The 18,536-nt window shown below is 45.4% G+C and overlaps 1 protein-coding gene across 1 annotated transcript; it reads left to right on the top strand.

Annotated features, from left to right (window-relative positions):
* Positions 1–4,045: 4,045 nt before the first annotated feature.
* Positions 4,046–8,561, top strand: LOC124158184. Its single transcript, XM_046533371.1, has 2 exons — positions 4,046–4,409; positions 7,084–8,561. The coding sequence occupies exons 1-2, from the start codon at positions 4,046–4,048 to the stop codon at positions 8,559–8,561; spliced, it is 1,842 nt and encodes a 613-aa protein (XP_046389327.1).
* Positions 8,562–18,536: the final 9,975 nt, after the last annotated feature.

The following is an 18,536-nucleotide window of genomic DNA, read 5'->3' on the forward strand; positions in this document are numbered from 1 at the left end:
TCTGAAGCCAGCTTCCATCAATAGCAGGAAAAAAGCCGACGAATTCGTGGAACTTCTCACCACCATTCTTCAAGACGCTGCTAACGACGCGAAATACGAGCTGCCCGAGAAATCCCTGCCTGACGCTCTCCCGGAGGACATCATTCAGCTAATTCAGCGACGAAACTTCGCGCGAAAATTTTGGCAGCATTCGAGGAAACAGGAAGACCGAAAAATCTACAATGCCCTACGAAATCGCGTTCAACGCGCAATTAAAACCCACCGCAGCGAAAATTGGACGAAAAAAATTGAATCTCTGCGAAGCGCCGACGGAACAATTTGGCCGATCGCAAAGGCATTAAAAAAAACCTCGCCGTCTAATTCTCTCCTCCGCAGAAGGCCGAATAGTTACAGATGCTGAAAAAGCAAATCTCTTCGCAGAAATACTTGAAAACCGTTTCTGCAACGACTTGCCATCTTCATTGGAAGAAGAATGCTCCATCACCTGGCTGAGTCTTCAGTATGCGCCAATCTCCGAACCAGAATATACAACTCCGGTCGAAATTGCAGCAGTCATCAAAACTCTCAAGAGGAAATCAGCGCCAGGCCCAGACGGGATTAATAATCGCTTGCTCAGAAACCTTCCAACGCAAATGTTCAAAATTCTTAGCATTTTTTTTAATTCTTTATTAAATATTTCGTATTTTCCCACTGCATGGAAGCTAGCGAAAGTCATCATGCTCCTCAAACCCAACAAAATTCCGTCCGATCCCAAATCCTACCGTCCTATTAGTTTATTAAATACATTGTCTAAGCTCTTTGAATCGATCATTCACTCCCGGCTCCGTGCGTTCCTCGACGAAAATGAAGTCATCCGGCCAGAGCAGACAGGATTCCGTCAACGCACTGCAACTACTCATCAGATCCTGCGATTGGTCGAGACAATAACATCTGGTTTCAACAGTAAGCTGATATCGCATGCTGTATTCCTGGACCTGGAAGCTGCGTTTGACAGGGTCTGGACTTTGGGCCTAATTCACAAGCTCTCCTCTCTCGAAATTCCCTTATACCTTACCAAATTAACCCAATCCTTTTCCTCTGACAGAACCTTTTTCGTCCAAATTAACTCCTCCGCTTCACAATTCCATTCCATTTCCTCCGGCGTTCCGCAAGGAGCAATCCTTTCCCCTACCTTATTCAACCTTTTTGTTAATGACACCCCAACCCATCCTAAATCGCACCTTTTCCAATATGCCGACGATACCACCCTTTTGGCTCAAGGTTCAGACCCGCACCGAACTGCCGACACCATGCAGGAGCATCTCGACGCCTATGAACACTGGGCCGACGACTGGAAGCTAAGCGTAAACGCTGAAAAATGCACTCATATCGTCTTTTCAAGACGCCCCAAAGCAGGCGATGGTCATCAATTGTTTTACGGGAACGCACGGATTCCAAAGAGCCAAACGGCGAAGTATTTAGGCGTCTTATTGGATAAAAGATTAACGTGGGCTAGCCACATTAGAACGCAAACTGAGAAATGTCAAGGTATTTATGCAGCATTATTCCCGCTGATGAAAGCCAATTCTCCATTACCTTTAAAAACTAAATTACTGCTCTACTCTTCCACCATAAAACCCTTGCTTACCTATGCCTCACCAGTGTGGCTTCATGCTAGTGCCACGCATTTAAAAAGAATACAAACGTGCGAAAATAAAATCGTGCGAAAAATTATAGGCGCACCCTGGTTTGTTAGTAATAAGCAAATCCGTAATGATCTAAATCTACTTCCTATTTTAATGCTCTTAAAGTCAAATCTCAGTAAATTTCAACTCACTTTCGCTAGAACTAATAATAAATTATTAAGTAACTTATGGGACTATGCTATTCCTAATACCTCTACCCACAGAACTCCTAAATGTGCCCTTATCCCTTCCCATATTCCTTTTCCCACTTAACCCCTGCAATTGCCCGGACTGAAACTTCACAGAAAACCACAAGTATAGTATAGAAACCACCGCCACCGCAGAAACCCGAAGAAGACAGCCTGGGACATTGGCTGGGAGCTCCGACCACCAGCATATAAGAAAACTCCGCGTTGCCTTGTTTACATTTAACAAAAACGTAAACTCCTCAATGCAAGTGATTTAGTGGCTTTGCTAATCGATGAAATACATTTAAAGCCATTTAATGACTACAAAGGAGGAAATGTAATTGGTTGTGCCTTTGATAACGAACAAGCTGCATCTAGTGCCTATGTTTTCATGATTAACAGTGTTTATCATGTTGTTGTCCACATTGTCCCCACAAAAACCATTGAGACTGAGTCATTGTGTTCATTTATGAAAAAGGTCATAATGGGACTGGAACATATTGGATTCAAGGTAATATGCATTGTGACTGATAACAATGCATCAATAAGGAAGCCATATCATTGGTAAATTCTACGCCTAAGTTATCGATTGCTTACCCTCATTCTTCTGATGTTACAAGGCCATTATTCTTTTCATTCGACGCAGTTCATACATTGAAACGTGTAATGAACAACTGGTCGGCACAAAAAGATTTTGATAAAAGTGTATCCGTATTTCGAATTTGATGACGATGGAGGTTGGTGGAAGTTTTTCGCGCAAAGGCCCTTCGACTCGGAACTCTTGTCTCCGAACTCTGCCAACCGAACCAGCCATACCTGGAGATCAAGACATGTATAGATAGTACGGCGGAGGAATACCTACTCCTGGCAATCAAGGGGAAGTGGGTGATGAGGCATAAGAATGCAGTTTGGAGTGAGAAGTACTCCACTTGTCCCATCACAATTCTCTCCTCCTCCAACACCTCACCCCACTATGTCTTTCCCCTCCTAGACTACCAATGACTTGCCTCTACCAGCTATCACCCCACTTGGTCATGTCTCAAACCCAGGAGATAGAGGAGAGAAAATCTGGCGGTAGGCGGTCCTCCCCCAACCCCGGCTTGGATGACGGAAGTTTTGCAGTGGTGCAAGTCAACAGGGGCGCCTAGCGGCAGATTTAATCGGATTCGGCTAACTTGAAGATCGCCCTATTACCCCTCCACCCCTTTGCAAATTCCCTCCCCTCCACCCTGACACGGCTCGGAGGTCGCAAGCTCTCTCTTGCTTCGGCGCTCGCGGTGGATAGATGGCTTGGCTGAGATGGGTGATTTCTGCAAAATTATACAGCTTGTACTTAGTTTTTGGTAATGTTTCCTATGGTATCATTAGTTATGATCGTTGTTTTCTGTAGAGGAAAGTGCCCAAATCCGGACCCCTCCCCCTAAAGTGGACCCCTGGCTTGTTTGCTCGGTACGATGCTGAACTCCATTGAAACCAAGAGTAACTAGTAGTTTAGACTTCTACCACTAAAAGGTGGAGCGCTCACGTCACCTGCTTCACCCGCCGGCTGTCAGTCCGCCATTACGTGATTTGTCGACGGATGAACTTTTTACAGTGTCATACACCATTCGACATTTCTCCTACATTTTTGTAAGTAAGGCTTTTAAGATATATATGTTCTTAAATAGTAAGAAATAAAGATAATATTTATCATCAAGCCATCTCATTTGAACGTACCGTTAAAAAGTTATTACGTAAAATACAATTAGGCTATAGTCGCTTAAAGTAGACCCCCATAAGTTTCCTAAAGTAGACCCCCATAAGTTTCCTAAAGTAGACCCCTTACATTTCATGTTTAAAAACCTGCTTTATGTGTCTCTACACTATATTATTCTCTTGAATTCTTTTTTAGATTTCAAGAGGATAATGGGGAAGGTTGACCATAGAAAGTGGAGTCCATCTAAAATGGCTAAAGCTATTGACGCAGTTCGAAAAAGTAAGATGGGTTGGAAGAAGGGTTCTAAGCAATTTAATGTACCGAAAACAACCCTTATGAGGTTGTCAAACATGTAATATGGTACTCCTGGGGAGGCAGCTAAAACAAACAGAGGCAGACCTACAGTTCTTGGGAAAGACCTGGAAAAAGAACTAGTTGAATACTGCTTAGCTATGGAGGCCTCTTTTTTCGGACTTACGCGAAATTACTTGAGAAGGATGGCCGTACAAGTGGCGGGAAAGAACAACTTAGGACATCCCTTCAAAGATGACATTGCTGGGAAAAAGTGGGTCAGTATTTTCCTTAAACGCCACAGAGCGAAATTGTCGGAAAGGAAACCTACTGGAACGTCCTTCCGCAGGGCCCTTGGGTTCAGCAAAGAGAACATAGAGAAATTTTATAAACTTCTGGAAAATGTCTATGACAAAGGAAAATTCACACCAGACCGAATATACAACGTCGATGAGAGTGGCATCACTGTGGTACAATCTAAAGTGCCAAAAGTAATTGGACTAAAAGGCAAAAGACAGATAGCTGCCCTGACATCAGGAGAACGTGGTGCCCTTATAACTGTTGTTGCCTGTATGAGTGCTAGTGGCTCCTTTGTCCCCCCTTTAGTAATTTTTCCAAGGAAAAACATGAGTGAGCAGTTGAAAAAAGGGGCTCCACCCGGTACACAATTTGCAGGACACCCATCGGGATGGATTCAATTCAACTCCTTCACTCAGTGGTTTAGACACTTCGTCGACTAATCCCAGAGAGGAAAAACCAGTGTTGTTGCTATTAAATGGCCACTTTAGCCACACAGAACATCGAGGTTAATGATTAGGCCAAACCCAATTGTTTGAGTCGTTCGCGCCTGGTATCGCTGCTGGTCTACCAGGGAGCCGCGAGGGGCGCTGACGCACCGATCGCACGAGACGAACGATGATGTGTCGTCCAGGGACTTGAACGGGAGCAGTCAAGCCAGGCAGTCACAAGCAGTCATTCAGTCTGTCGCCGAGTCATCAAGTCACCAGTCTGCCTGCTAGTCTCTGTGTAGTCGCCTGGGAGCCCTGTCTCCTTGCCAGTCTTTGTAATAATTATTCAAACAAGAAAATAAACGCAAGTTATTCAAACGAGTCTTTTCGGTAACGATATCCTGTAAGAATTATCGAGCAGTATCGTCCTAACATCATTTGGTAGCAGAGCTGCGGTTCGAGTCGCCACGAGGGTGCAAGTCTCCAGCGTGCTTTTCATGTGGTTGCTGTCGTCGTTATTAATTGCCTAAAATTAATGAAGACGAAGTCTACGAGTCAACAGGCGAACTTCTGAGCGGTGCTAGTGGCCCACATCACCAAGAGTTCCAGTCGTCCATTTGACCGACGGCCCGGAGGAGTCGGGTGGAGTTCCACTGTCCTCGACACGACGCACACCGGCTCGTGCATCGCCTTGGGGAGAATCAGCTGTTCTCTCAACACGCCCGGAGCGAGACTGATACGTATCAATAATTCCTTTCTTTCTTGTCGAAGTCTCTCGCTGAATCAGAATGATTGCATTTCTCTCTCCAATTAACGGAGTCAAGTCGTTTCAGTATAACTTGGCTATTAATGTATAAATTTCTTTTCGTAATTGAATTCATTTACGCAAGTAGTAATTATTCTCGCAGTGATGTCCGACGGGCAATCCTTGTTACGAAAGCAGAATGTAACTGCAAATCGAATCCTAAATTTCATAAAGAATACGAAAGAGAAGAAGTCTCAAAGGATTCAGACGGAATTTTACTTCCAGAGTCGATTAGAATTACTCGATAATTATTGGAAAGAATTCTATACCAGACATTACGAACTGATTGAATTTGAGGAGTCATTGAACGAAGATGATTATTTTAAATTCGATTCATTTAATGCAATCGAAGATGAATACTTGAGCGCGAAAGCCATATTGATGGCCGATAAGCACCAGTGTAAAGTAGTCGAGGCTTCTGGCTCACACTCGCAAAACCAAGCATGCGAGGTTCAAGTTGAAAATTATGATTTAAGTATTAAATCTATACCCTCGCTGAACGTCCCGAAATTTAGCGGGAAACAGCGAGAGTGGGAAACCTTTAAGGGTTTATTCAGTTCTATCATAAAAGACAATCCCAAGCTTACTCCTATTGTAAAGTTACAATATTTGTTAAACAGTTTGGAAGGTCCCGCTGCTCAACGAGTAAAGGGAATTAATGGAACAGACGCGAATCTGGAAGTGGCGTGGGATAAACTATTACGTCGCTATGACAACCCACGAATTCGCTTGGCAAGTCATCTAGAAAGGCTAATTCATGCAAAACCTGTGAAACATAAATCACCTAGTGAAATTAATCGCTTAATAGATATAGCTGAGGAAGCCATTCAAGGGCTACGTGATTTGCAATGCCCTGTTGATCATTGGGATCAATGGTTTGTTCATTTAATTTGTCAAAAATTAGATTTAGAAACAAGGGAAGCGTGGGAAATAACGCAGGAAACCGTTGAGGGTTTCTCGACTTACAAAAGTTTAAATGTATTTTTAGAAAAACGGGTGAGATCATTAGGCCAAGTTAATTTTGAAGAAAAATTCGAAAGAGCTAATACTCAAAGCTCAAAGCAAGGCAATCCTAAATTCAGGCAGACTCACGTCAATGTTGCTCAGTCAAACACCAGGAAAAGGAGAGATTTATCTTGTATTTTATGTAAGGGCGATCATTCCTTAAGCTTTTGTTCACGGTTCGGTGAGATGACGGTGGCAGAAAGAAAGGAAGTATTGCAGCGAAACAAACTTTGCTTGAATTGCCTTCGCCAAAATCATTTGTTACCAGAGTGCCATATCACTAGTCGATGTTTAATTTGTAATGAGAAACATCATACTAAGTTACATTTGGAGAGTCCCAAGACAAATGTTACACAGAACTCAAGTTCCAATAATGTAAAATCGTCAAATTCTTCGCAAGCTGGGAAACTTGACGAAACAGCTGCAGTGTTTACGTCATTGGTTGGCAAAACTGTTTTACTTGCCACTGCACGGGTAGTGCTAAAATCAAATACTGGTAGTGCCATTACTGTTAGAGCATTACTGGATCCGGCAGCAGAAAGATCCTTTATTTCAGAAAGTGTTGCCAATTCATTATATTTAAAAAGAACGAAGGTGAATGTTTCAGTCACTGGAGTGGGGGGAACGGTTAATACTATCTCACATGGTTCAGCCACTCTTAATTTATGTTCTAACATTCATACATCGTTTTCTCTGAAAATTCCAGTCCTTATTCTAAATAAGCTGACTTCAGTTTTACCAAACCGGGAGGTCACTCACAACAACTGGCCTCATATCCAAGGTCTGCAGTTGGCAGATCCCTTCTACTATAAGCGGCTACCAATCGACTGCATCCTTGGAGCTGATGTCTATGCCGCTGTGCTGAGAAATGGAGTTAAGCGCGGACCACGGGCTACACCGGTTGCACAAGAGACAGTCCTCGGTTGGATCCTCACAGGCCAAACAGCCGCGGGCAGACCGGAGGTTTCTTCATGTCACCATATTGCCGCGTTCCAGACAACGGTGCAACCAGATACATCGGAAATGCTCTCCAGGCTTTGGGAATTGGAGGAACTCCCATCGCAGCCCAGGAGATCACCCGAGGATGACCGCTGTGAGCAACTCTACAAGGAGACTGTATATCGCAACAAAGAGGGACGCTATGTGGTAAAGTTACCTTTATTTGACACACCACACTTTCCAGGCTCGAGAGACACGGCCCTTTCTACATTTCTGAGAGCGGAAAATCGTAGGCAAAGAAAACCGACACTAAACATAGCCTACATCCACTTCATGGAGGAGTACGAGAATTTGGGACATATGGTGACAGTTCCACATGCAGATGCTCATAAACAATCGTCTTATTACATGCCACACCACGAAGTTGTTCGCACTGACGGAACAAAAAAAATTAGGGTAGTATTCAATGCATCTAGAAGCTGTACCACGGGGTTTTCTCTCAATGACTTCTTAAAGTCAGGCCCAAAGTTACAACTTGATTTGCCAATGCTTTTAACTCGTTGGAGAATGTACAAATATGTGTTTAGTGCTGACATTGTCAAAATGTTCAGGCAAATTCTAGTACGGGAGGATGATGCGGACTATCAGCGAATCGTTTGGCGATCAGACCCCACTAAACCCATTCAAGACTACAAGTTGACAACAGTTACTTATGGCACAGCTTCAGCACCTTATCTTGCAATCAGAACATTATTACAATTGGCAGAAGATGAGGAAGAACGGTATCCGATGGGATCCGCAATTCTTCGAACTCAAACCTATGTTGATGACATATTTTCTGGTGGAAACACTATTGAAGACGCGATACTCAAGAGAGATCAACTTATTGAGATACTCAAGTCAGCCGGATTCCCATTAGGAAAGTGGTCATCAAATCATCCCACTCTACTCACAGGAATTCACACTGCCTTGTCCAATGAGAAGTGTATTGTATATTCAGACACTGTGCCCACACTAGGCCTAAAATGGTCACCAGAATTCGACTATTTTTCATTCAATGTTAACTGGTTAACCTCTTCGTCAATCATCACATCTAAAAGGACAATCCTATCCCAAGTAGCTAAACTCTTCGACCCCTTGGGATGGTTATCCCCAGTTGTAATTGCAGCCAAGATACTTTTACAAGATTTGTGGTTGTCAGGGATTGATTGGGATAGTCCAGTAGTAGTAGTGTTTATTTTATAGGGTGCGTCGGCGGCTAAGGCCATTTTGCACCACTCACTGACTGGTATTGATAAAGGGGATTAGGCCCGTTCTGAAATTAACGTGTCAATAATTTACAATAGGTATCATTTATATTTTATTGAAAAGTCGAGTTGAGTGTAGGAATGCTATCAGTCGGGAAATGTTTTCGGGAGTGTCTCCTAGTACCTCAGCTAGGTTGACTCCGAGGTTGTGATTCACCCGTGCAGTACGATATCTTGCACAGTCCGTCAGGATATGTCGCACTGTTAGTGGACAATCGCAATTTAAGCATTGGGGCTGTATTCTCTCTTCGGTGAAGAGGTATGAATGGGTTAATAAGCAGTGACCAATTCTTAAGCGTGTTAAAACCACTTCCTCCCTGCGGACATTTCTTATAGAGGTCTGCCACGCAGTTATTACGGGCTTTATTTCCCGAAGTTTGTTATTTTGGATTTCGAGCCATTGCGTCTTCCAATTTTGTCTAATCATACCCCTCATGGCATTCCCTAAATCTTCCGCTGGCATTAACTGAAAATCTGTATCCGGAGACCTGAGCGCATCTTTGGCTGCAGAGTCTGCTTTCTCATTCCCTGGTATGCCCACATGTCCAGGGACCCAAACGAAGCTTATAGATGTCCCTTTTTTACTCAGGGATAACAGAGTGCTTTGTATGTCCTGAACAATGGGGTGACAAGGAGAATAAAGAGATATGGATTGGAGAGCACTGTAAGAATCTGTACAGATCATAAATGACGCAACACTGTTTTTAATGGATCGGAGAGCAATCCTAATGGCAGTGAGCTCAGCCGTAAAAATGGAACAGTACGGATGCAATTTTGCCTTAAGGACTCCATGATATGGGGATACCACAGCGCACCCACAGGCGGTATCCGATTTCGAACCGTCAGTGTACACGAACGTAGATTCGGAGTTTTCGGCGCGGAATTCCTTGAAAAGTTGTTGGTATTCTCCCGGCATAGTAGTAGATTTAGAGCAGCGAGTAAGATCAAGTCTCAAAGCTGGCCGGGGAATTAACCACGGCGGCACGTTGCTGTACCCAGTGGGGTACGTGGCGGGCAAGGTAAAATTGCGTTCTGCGATAAGGTTTCTGAAGCGAACACTTAGAGGTTTAGTGGATCTTGTCTTTCGGTTAAAAAGGTCTAAAAGCAGTGGGTGAGAAATAATGTTAAAACAGGGGTGGTTCGGCGCGGATAAAATTTTTGTGGCATAATTGCACATCAACGTCTCTCTGCGATTGACTAGGGGAGGCTCTCCTGCATCGGCGTAAATGCTCAAGACAGGGGAGGTCCTGAAGGCACCGGTTGCTAAACGCAGTCCCGTATTATGAACCGTCGAGAGCGGTTTCATGTAGGTCTCACGGGCGGATGAGTACACAATCGATCCGTAGTCTAGCCTTGAACGTACTAATGCTCGATACAGCATAAGCATTGAGGTACGATCCGCGCCCCATGTCGAATGTGACAGAAACCGTAAAATGTTCAGAACTTTGAAGCATTTGTCTCTTAGAGCTCGGAAATGTTCGCGCCAATTCAGGCGCCGGTCCAATGTCATACCCAGAAATCGGGCGTTCTCAACGTAAGGAAGCTCATTACCATTGAGATATAGGGACGGTGGGGCTTGTACACCCCGTCCTCGGTAAAAGTGAATGCATTTCGTTTTCTCAGTAGAGAAACGGAATCCATTCCTCTGAGACCAAACGGAGAGCTTATTCAGAATCAGCTGGATCAGCCTAGAGGCATTCGTTAATTTTGATGACCTGCAGAAAATTGCGAGGTCATCAACAAACAAGGAGCCCATAACTGGGGAGCGGATACACTCGGTCACATCGTTTATCGCAATGGCAAATAGGGTCACGCTCAGTACGGACCCCTGGGGTACTCCATTTTCTTGTGGATATAAGGTAGATAGATATTCACCTATTCTAACTTTAAAAACTCGGGCATACAGAAAATTTTTAATGAAAATAGGTAGATTTCCTTTAAACCCCCATTTATCAAGTGTCTTCAGAATTTTGTACCGCCAAACACGGTCATACGCTTTCTCTAAGTCGAAGAACACGCCAATTACGTTTTGCCGCAAGAGAAATGCTTCCTGAATGAAACTGTCAGTCCTGACGAGATGGTCGGAGGTTGACCTACCCCGTCGAAAGCCGCACTGGATATCCGAAAGAAGGTTCCGCCGCTCCAACCACCAAACGAGACGACGGTTGACCATTCTTTCCATCACCTTGCATACGCAGCTGGTGAGAGATATCGGTCTATAGTTGTTTGGGTCCGATCCATCTTTTCCTTGTTTAAGGATGGGTACGACTATGGACTCCCTCCAAGGGTCTGGAAAACTACCCTCTGACCAAATTTGGTTAAGGGATCGCAGCATATGGGGGAGTGCTTCTTTGGGAAGATTTCTTAGAAAAGCGTTATGCACCTTATCTATTCCTGGTGAGCCGTCACGGGATTCGAGGATGGCGGAGGTCAACTCCCACAGAGAAAAGGGGTCGTTGTAAACCTCGCCAGAGTCTCTCGGGTTAAAGGTAAGAGGTATCGTCTCATTCTGCTCTTTCAGTGTTCTAAATGGTTCGTCGTAGCTGCCGTTACAACTCGTCTCCGCAAGTCGACGTCCGAAGCACTCGCTTATTTCGGGAGGTGTCGTCAGAACTCGGTCAGTCTCCTTCAGGGATGAAATTGCAGGGTTGTGGTTAGAGCCAGAGATGCTTTTAATCTTCCTCCAGATGTTGGATATGGGAGTCCTGTGGTTTATAGAACACACAAACTCCTCCCATGAAGCTTTCTTGGCCTCCTTAACCACTTGCCGAGCTTTCGCTCTGAGGCGCCGGAAGGCGGTGAGATTTGTCGCCGTAGGATATTTGCTAAATATTCGGAGTGCCCTCTTTCGCACCTGTATAGCTTTTGCGCACTCCTCGTTCCACCAAGGAACTGTGGGCCTGTGAGATTTGCATTTAGAACGGGGTACGGTGGAATTTGCGGCTTCTAGAATGTTATCTGTGAGTACTTTTATGTTCCCCACACCATTCACATTGTCGTCGTGGTTAAAATAAAAATTTCTTTTAAAAAGAGACCAATTGGCCTTGCGGACAACCCAATTGCTTGGTTGAGTCGGACGGTGGATAAAACCGCCACCTTTAGTAATTAAAATAGGGTAGTGGTCGCTACCGCATAAATCTTTATGTACGGACCACTCAAGCCTACGCATTAGGCCACCTGTCGAAATACTTAAGTCGATACACGAGAAGGTACCGTTGAAGCTGTTGAATCGAGTTTTTTCACCGGTGTTTAGTAAAAACAAGTTAAGGTCATTGATAAAATTTGTGACTATGTGTCCCCTTTGATTGCACTGAGTTCTTGTGCTACCCCATAGGGTGTCGTGTGCGTTGAAGTCACCCATTAAAACATAGGGCCGAGGTAACTGACGAACGAGGGATTCTAAATTAACTCGACTCACAGGTGCACCTTCCGGCAGATATACGTTGCAGAGAGTAATTGCCTCGGGTGCGTGTACTGTCACTGCAATTGCCTGCAGCGGAGTGTCCAATTGCACTCGTGAGGTGTATAGGGCCTCCCGAATAGCAATTGCCACTCCACCCTGGGCTCGCTGACCACTGGTGTCGTCAAGTCTAAAAAATTTAAAACCTTTTAAAACCGTCTTGTCTGTCAGCTTAAAATGCGTCTCTTGCAGGCATATGCAGACGGGGTTATAGTCTCTAATTAAAACAACCAGCTCCTCCTTGTGCCTATAAAAACCATTCATATTCCATTGTAGAATAAAATTCATGGTTTAAATTGTTAAAATAAATAAATAAATAGGTTAAAATCTGGAAATGTACGTATGTACACAGTGAGCGGAGGATCAACGTTTTAACCGCTGTTTCCTCTGCTTTATCCTGGCCTGGAACACTTCTGTGTCCGAGACACAGAGGTCTTCTTCCATGGCATCATATTGTGCATCTTTAGAGGATGTGGGTGGGGGTGTTTTATCCCGCTTATTCCCAGCATCCTCAGAAGTAGATTTTGGGTTTTTCTTAGGGGAAACCGCCTTAGAATGACTTTTCCTGTCTGTGACTTTATTAATTTGCTTTTCTGTTTTTTTTTGTTCTCGTATGGGCATCTTCGTGCTCTCAATGCGAAAATCATTATAAGTCTGAGTAGAGATGGTACATGTAGTTTTTTTAGTGGTGGTTGCGACTATTTGCGAATACGATTTTGAAAATGTTGGGGCCATCTGTGACCGGTATTTCATTCGTGCCTCGGAATAGGGGATTCTTTCCAGGGTCTTTATTTCCATTATCCTCCTTTCATCTTTCATGACGGGACAATCTCGGGAGTACGATGGATGCGTGCCCTCGCAGTTGACGCAGAAAGGCTCCGATGAACATTTCTCACCGTCATGCTTGTCCTTGCCACAGCGCGGGCAGGTGTTCTTGCCCTCACATCGCGGTGCGATGTGGCCGAATTTTTGGCATTGAAAGCAACGCATCGGGTTGGGAAAGAAAGGTCTCACAGGTACCGATTCATAGCCTAGGTAGACTTTGCTCGGGATTTTATCCAAACCGAACGTGAGGATTACCGAGGTAGTATTAATCACTTCACCGTTACGCTTCGTTGTAAGTCGTCGACAATCAATGACACCCTGGGAAGCCATCTCCTTCTTAATTTCGTCTGGTTCGACATATAGTAGGTCGTAGTGGCTGATCACACCCCTAGATGTATTTAGAGTACGGTGGATCTCGACATTGATTGGTATATCGTGCAACTTATCTACTTTTAACAATTTTTCGGCTTGTACGTTATTGGCTGTTTCGATTAGTAGGGAACCATCTCTTAGTTTCTTTACTGAGTTTGGCTCTCCTGGAATGATGGCTTGAAGTGCTTTTTTAATGAAGAAGGGAGAAACCTTTTTCAAATTTTCGCCGTCCTTGGAGCATTTCAATGACAGAAACCGTTTTGCTCTTTCGAATAACTGTTCTCCTCCGCCCGTGTCCGGGCGGGATCTCTTTGGTGGAGGAAGAATTTCAGACTCCATACTACGTTATATTTCATCCCCTGGGCTCCCCACCCACCACGGAGCCACACATTCGGGACGCCACACCGAGATTCGGTGTGGTCGCCAGGGCTACCCAAGGGACATAGGAACCTTCGAAAGGGGGTCTCTTTCGGGTTAGAACCTCCAGCGCGGGGGCCCTCCGAACCCACACGCCTTCAGCCGCCCTACGGAGACCCCCATATCTCCAGCACTAACCCGTCCTGGCGTACGCTCGGAAGGAGCCGCCAAGCTCCCCAGCCGCCAGGAGCCGATTGACCGAGCTGGGCTCTTCTCGGCCGCCCGTTTTGCGGGGAATCCAGGGCCGAAGTGGAGTGTTGAACTCCGGCCCATACCGGGTATCCGACGCCCAGCTGGGTGCCGGAGAGCTCACCCACCAGGATCCCCTTCTCCCCCACGTACGGGTCTCCACGCACGGCAAACACGTGGGTGATTCTGGACGCCAGATCTTACGGCTACTCAGAGCAGCAGAGTCACATGCTGTCTGGACACTATCCGAGCGAGCGACGGGGTTTTTTTACGAGCTTGTCTCCTCGGTGGGCTCGGGTCCGTGGGGGCGCGACTCCCCAAAGGAAGAGATAACTCTCCTCCCCCCGTGCGGGGGGGGTAGTCCAGTCACTGGCAAGCTGGCAGATAGTTAGTTAGTTAGTTATTATTGTTTTTAGGGTGCGTCGACATCTTAGGTCATTTTGCACCGCATCATTCCATTCGTAGAAATTCATTTTGGGAGTATCACGTCATAAACCTTAACCTGAAGGAATCTGGATATTTATTTCCTCGGAATATAAAATAATAGGTGAGAAAGGTGTGTGCGTGAATACAAGTTGTGTAACGAGGTTAGATTTCATTCAGCAGACCAATAGTTTTCAGAAATTTTATTACCCGACTAAGACGTTCAGGGTCGTCACGAAGCATGTCGTTTAGTCCTCCAACAAGGTTCATCCTATATCGCAATACCCGATATAGGTCACATTCCGTCAGGATATGTCTCACACTGATTATAGAGTCACATTCCTCACAATGAGGCGGGATTTTCTCTTCTGTGAATAGATAGGAGTGAGTCATGGCGCAGTGCCCTATCCTCAGTCGTGTGATGACTACCTCCTCTCTCCGAGTATTCCTGACCGAAGAGGCCCACTCTGACACGTCAGGTTTCACGCTACGGAGTTTGTTCCCCGTTTGGGAACACCAGCGTTCTTTCCACTGATTTAGAACGATTCTCTTCCACGCTACCTGGAGATCACCTGCAGGCACTGGCATTGTATTGCGTTCTATATCGGATAGAGCCTCTTTCGCCGCTCTGTCTGCCTTTTCGTTTCCGCGTATTCCCATATGCCCTGGTATCCACATGAAACTGATTTTCGCACCCCTCATTTGGAGGGAGTGGAGGGCAACATGAATTTCGTTTGCAATGGGATGCGACGGAGAGAAACGGAGTATGGTCTGCAGAGAGCTCATTGAGTCAGTGCAGATGACATGAGGTGTGTCATTTTGATGGATTCCCTGAAGGGCCATCCACAGAGCAATCAATTCAGCCGTGAAAATACCGCACAGAGGGCTGAGCTTCCGCTTGATGACGCCGTGGTGATTTGAGACCACGGCACATGCACACGCCGAATCAGTTTTCGACCCGTCCGTGTACACGGGAATTAACTCTGGGTTGAGGGCTAAGAATTCGTTGAAGAGCTGCTTGAACTCGGCGGCCGAGGTGGAACTCTTGAGACGTCTGTGGAGTCGCGTATCGCATAACGGTCTCGTCTTCTCCCATGGAGGTAGTCTAGAAGTAGTAGCGGGGAATAATACGGGAACGTTGAACGGACATTCGTCTAAAAAGTTTCTTAGCCGTACGCTTACTGGTGTGGTGGCTTTCCGTCGTCGGTTAAATATTTCTAAAAATCGTGGTTTGAAAATGACATTATGCCCTGGGTGATTTCTCGTCGCTAAAAGTTTTGCAGCGTAGTTGCACATTAGAAACTTCCGTCGCGTTTCGAGAGGTGGTTCTCCAGCTTCAGCACACAAACTCAGGATGGGTGACGTCCTGAAAGCCCCAGTTGCCAAGCGCAGGTCAGCATGGTGTACGCTTGATAGTGGTTTCAGGTAGGAGTCACGTCCAGACGAATAGACTATGGACCCGTAATCTAATCTGGAGCGTACTAGTGCGCGGTACAATAAAATCATTGAGGAGCCATCCGCTCCCCAAGTCGTTCCAGTTAAAAACCGTAAAATATTTAAAATCTTCAGACATCTCTCCCGCAAGTCTTTTGTGTGTTCACGCCAGTTTAGCCGTCGGTCAAATATCATCCCCAAGAAGCGATATGACTCAACGAAAGGGAGTAAAGCATTGCCCAGGCGAAGGTTTGGTGGGAAATGAATCCCACGCATACGGTGGAAATGCAGGCACTTAGTTTTCTCCGCAGAGAATCGAAATCCGTTTCGCTTGGACCACACGTTCAGCCTGTTGAGAGTAATTTGCAACTGCCGTCCTGCTGTTGCAACTCTAGACGAACGGCAAAATATCGCCAAGTCGTCTACAAATAGAGATCCCATCACCGGTTCCTGAATACAGTCGACTACGTCGTCAATAGCAATGGCGAAGAGAGTCACGCTTAAAACTGAGCCCTGGGGTATGCCATTGTCAAGTGAATAAAATTGTGAGAGATGCCTTCCTGTTCGTACCTTAAAAACTCGGTCGGTTAAAAAGTTTTGAATAAAAATCGGCAAGTTCCCCCTAAAACCCCACGCATGAAGCCTGTCTAAAATTCTCCTCCGCCAGACTCTGTCATACGCCTTTTCTAGGTCGAAAAAGACTGCTACGACATGCTGTCGAAGGAGGAAGGCTTCCTGAATAAAATTTTCTGCACGGACGAGGTGATCTAATGTGGATCTACCTCGGCGGAAGCCACATTGAATGTTTGAGAGAAGCTTTTGCCTTTGCAGCCACCACATGAGTCTCCGATTTATCATTCTCTCCATGACTTTACATAGGCAGCTTGTGAGGGAGATGGGTCTGTAATTATTCGGGTCAGCTTTTTCTTTTCCTTGTTTAGGGATAGGTACCACTATTGACTCCCGCCATGACGATGGAAAATCCCTATCAACCCAAAGTTGGTTATAAGTGAGCAGAACTTCGTCCAATGCCTTTTCCGGAATATTACGGAGGAATGCATTATGTACCTCGTCCAACCCTGGCGAGGTGTTCCTGGTGTCTTCGATGGCGGAGGTGAGTTCCCACAGGGTGAACGGGTCGTTGTACGGAGCATCTGTATCACCTTCTAAGAAAGAAAGGCGAGAGGTTTCGTGTTGACGTTTACGGTGGAGAAAGGAGCCGTGGAAGTTATCATCGCTGCTTGTGTTGGCTAGGACCTGCCCAAAAGCTTCCGAAATGGCGGGCGCTGTTGTCAATAAATTGCCATCAATTTTCAAGTAGGGCACGTTGTTAGGCTGTCCCGAAGCTGAAATGGATTTGACCTTGCGCCATACCTGCGCAAGTGGCGTTTTATAGTTAACACTTGCAATAAATTCCATCCATGAGATCCTTTTAGCCTCTTTCACCACACGACGAGCTTTGGATCGCAGGCGGCGGAAAGAGGCCAAATTTGTTGCTGTGGGGTACTTATTAAATATTCGAAGAGCCTTCTTACGAATACTAATAGCTCTGGCACATTCATCGTTCTACCATGGTACCCGTGGTCGTTTTGCCTTACCTAGAGATCGCGGTACACTAACATTTGCAGCTTCTATGATGGCCGAAGTTAAGATCTCGATGTTTTGTACAGCGTCCCGATTATTATCGTGTAAGTATTTAAAACATTCTTTAAAATGGTCCCAGTCGGCTTTACGGGGAAGCCAGGTAACCGGTCGATTAAAATTGTCATTTACACAGTGGTCTTTTGGTATTAAAAGCGGGAAGTGATCGCTTCCACATAGGTCGTCGTGCACGGCCACGCTAGTCTTCGTTACAAGACTGCTTGATAAAATACAAAGGTCTATGGAGGAGTACTCACCATTAAAACTGTTAAAACGTGTCTTTTCCTTGCTGTTCAATAAAATAAGGTTAGAATCTATAATAAAATTAGATAAGATTCTTCCTCGCCGGTTTTGCTGGGTCCTTGTGCTACCCCACAAGGCGTCATGCGCGTTAAAATCTCCAAGCAATATAAAGGGCTTAGGTAGTTGGCGGGTAAGGTTCTCCAAGTTGCACCGCGTGACCGGCGCACCCTCCGGTAGGTAAACGTTGCATACCGTTATAGTCTCCGGAGCATGGATTGTCACCGCTACTGCTTGAAATGGAGTGGTCAAGTGCAATTGGGAGGTGTAAAGGGTCTCCCGAATAGCAATTGCCACTCCACCTTGGGCTCTTTGACCACTGGTATCGTCGTGTCTAAAAACATTAAAACCCTTTAAAATTCCTTTATCTGTAGCTTTAAAATGCGTCTCTTGGAGACAAACACAACTAGGGTTAAAATCACGAATTAAAATGGTAAGCTCCTCCCTGTGTCGGTAAAAACCATTACAGTTCCACTGCATGATAAAAGCCATTAAAATAGGGAATAAGTTAAATAAATAAACTAAAACTCGGTCACTAGGCTAGAGGGAGACTCAACGCTTAAAGCGTCTCTTCTCCTTAGCCTTCGCCCGGTTTATCTCTGACTCCGAGATATCATCTTCATCCATGGATTCTGGTAGGCTATGTATAGCCTTACCAGATGGACCGGGGGACTGGGACTTCCCACGCTTGTTTTGCATGGTCCCTGAGTTGGCGTTCTTCTTCGAAGAATCCAACACGGCGTCATTTTTTCCTGTCGGAATGTTCTTTGTTACCGGTTTTGTAGCCTTATCCGGTTTGGCTTGGTTGTTGCTGTTGTCCGTTGTTTTATTCTCTTTCACGTTCTTTTTGTT

This window comes from Ischnura elegans, chromosome 4, assembly GCF_921293095.1.
Source record: "Ischnura elegans chromosome 4, ioIscEleg1.1, whole genome shotgun sequence".
In the NCBI taxonomy this organism is placed as follows: Eukaryota; Metazoa; Arthropoda; class Insecta; order Odonata; family Coenagrionidae; genus Ischnura; species Ischnura elegans.

Bases quoted from the DNA above. Each gene is read 5' to 3' on its own strand.
- LOC124158184 (XM_046533371.1), top strand. From the start codon at position 4,046: ATGGCCGTACAAGTGGCGGGAAAGAACAACTTAGGACATCCCTTCAAA. The intron at 4,410-7,083 runs GTATGAGTGCTA...TGAAAATTCCAG, and splicing joins CCTTATAACTGTTGTTGCCT to TCCTTATTCTAAATAAGCTG.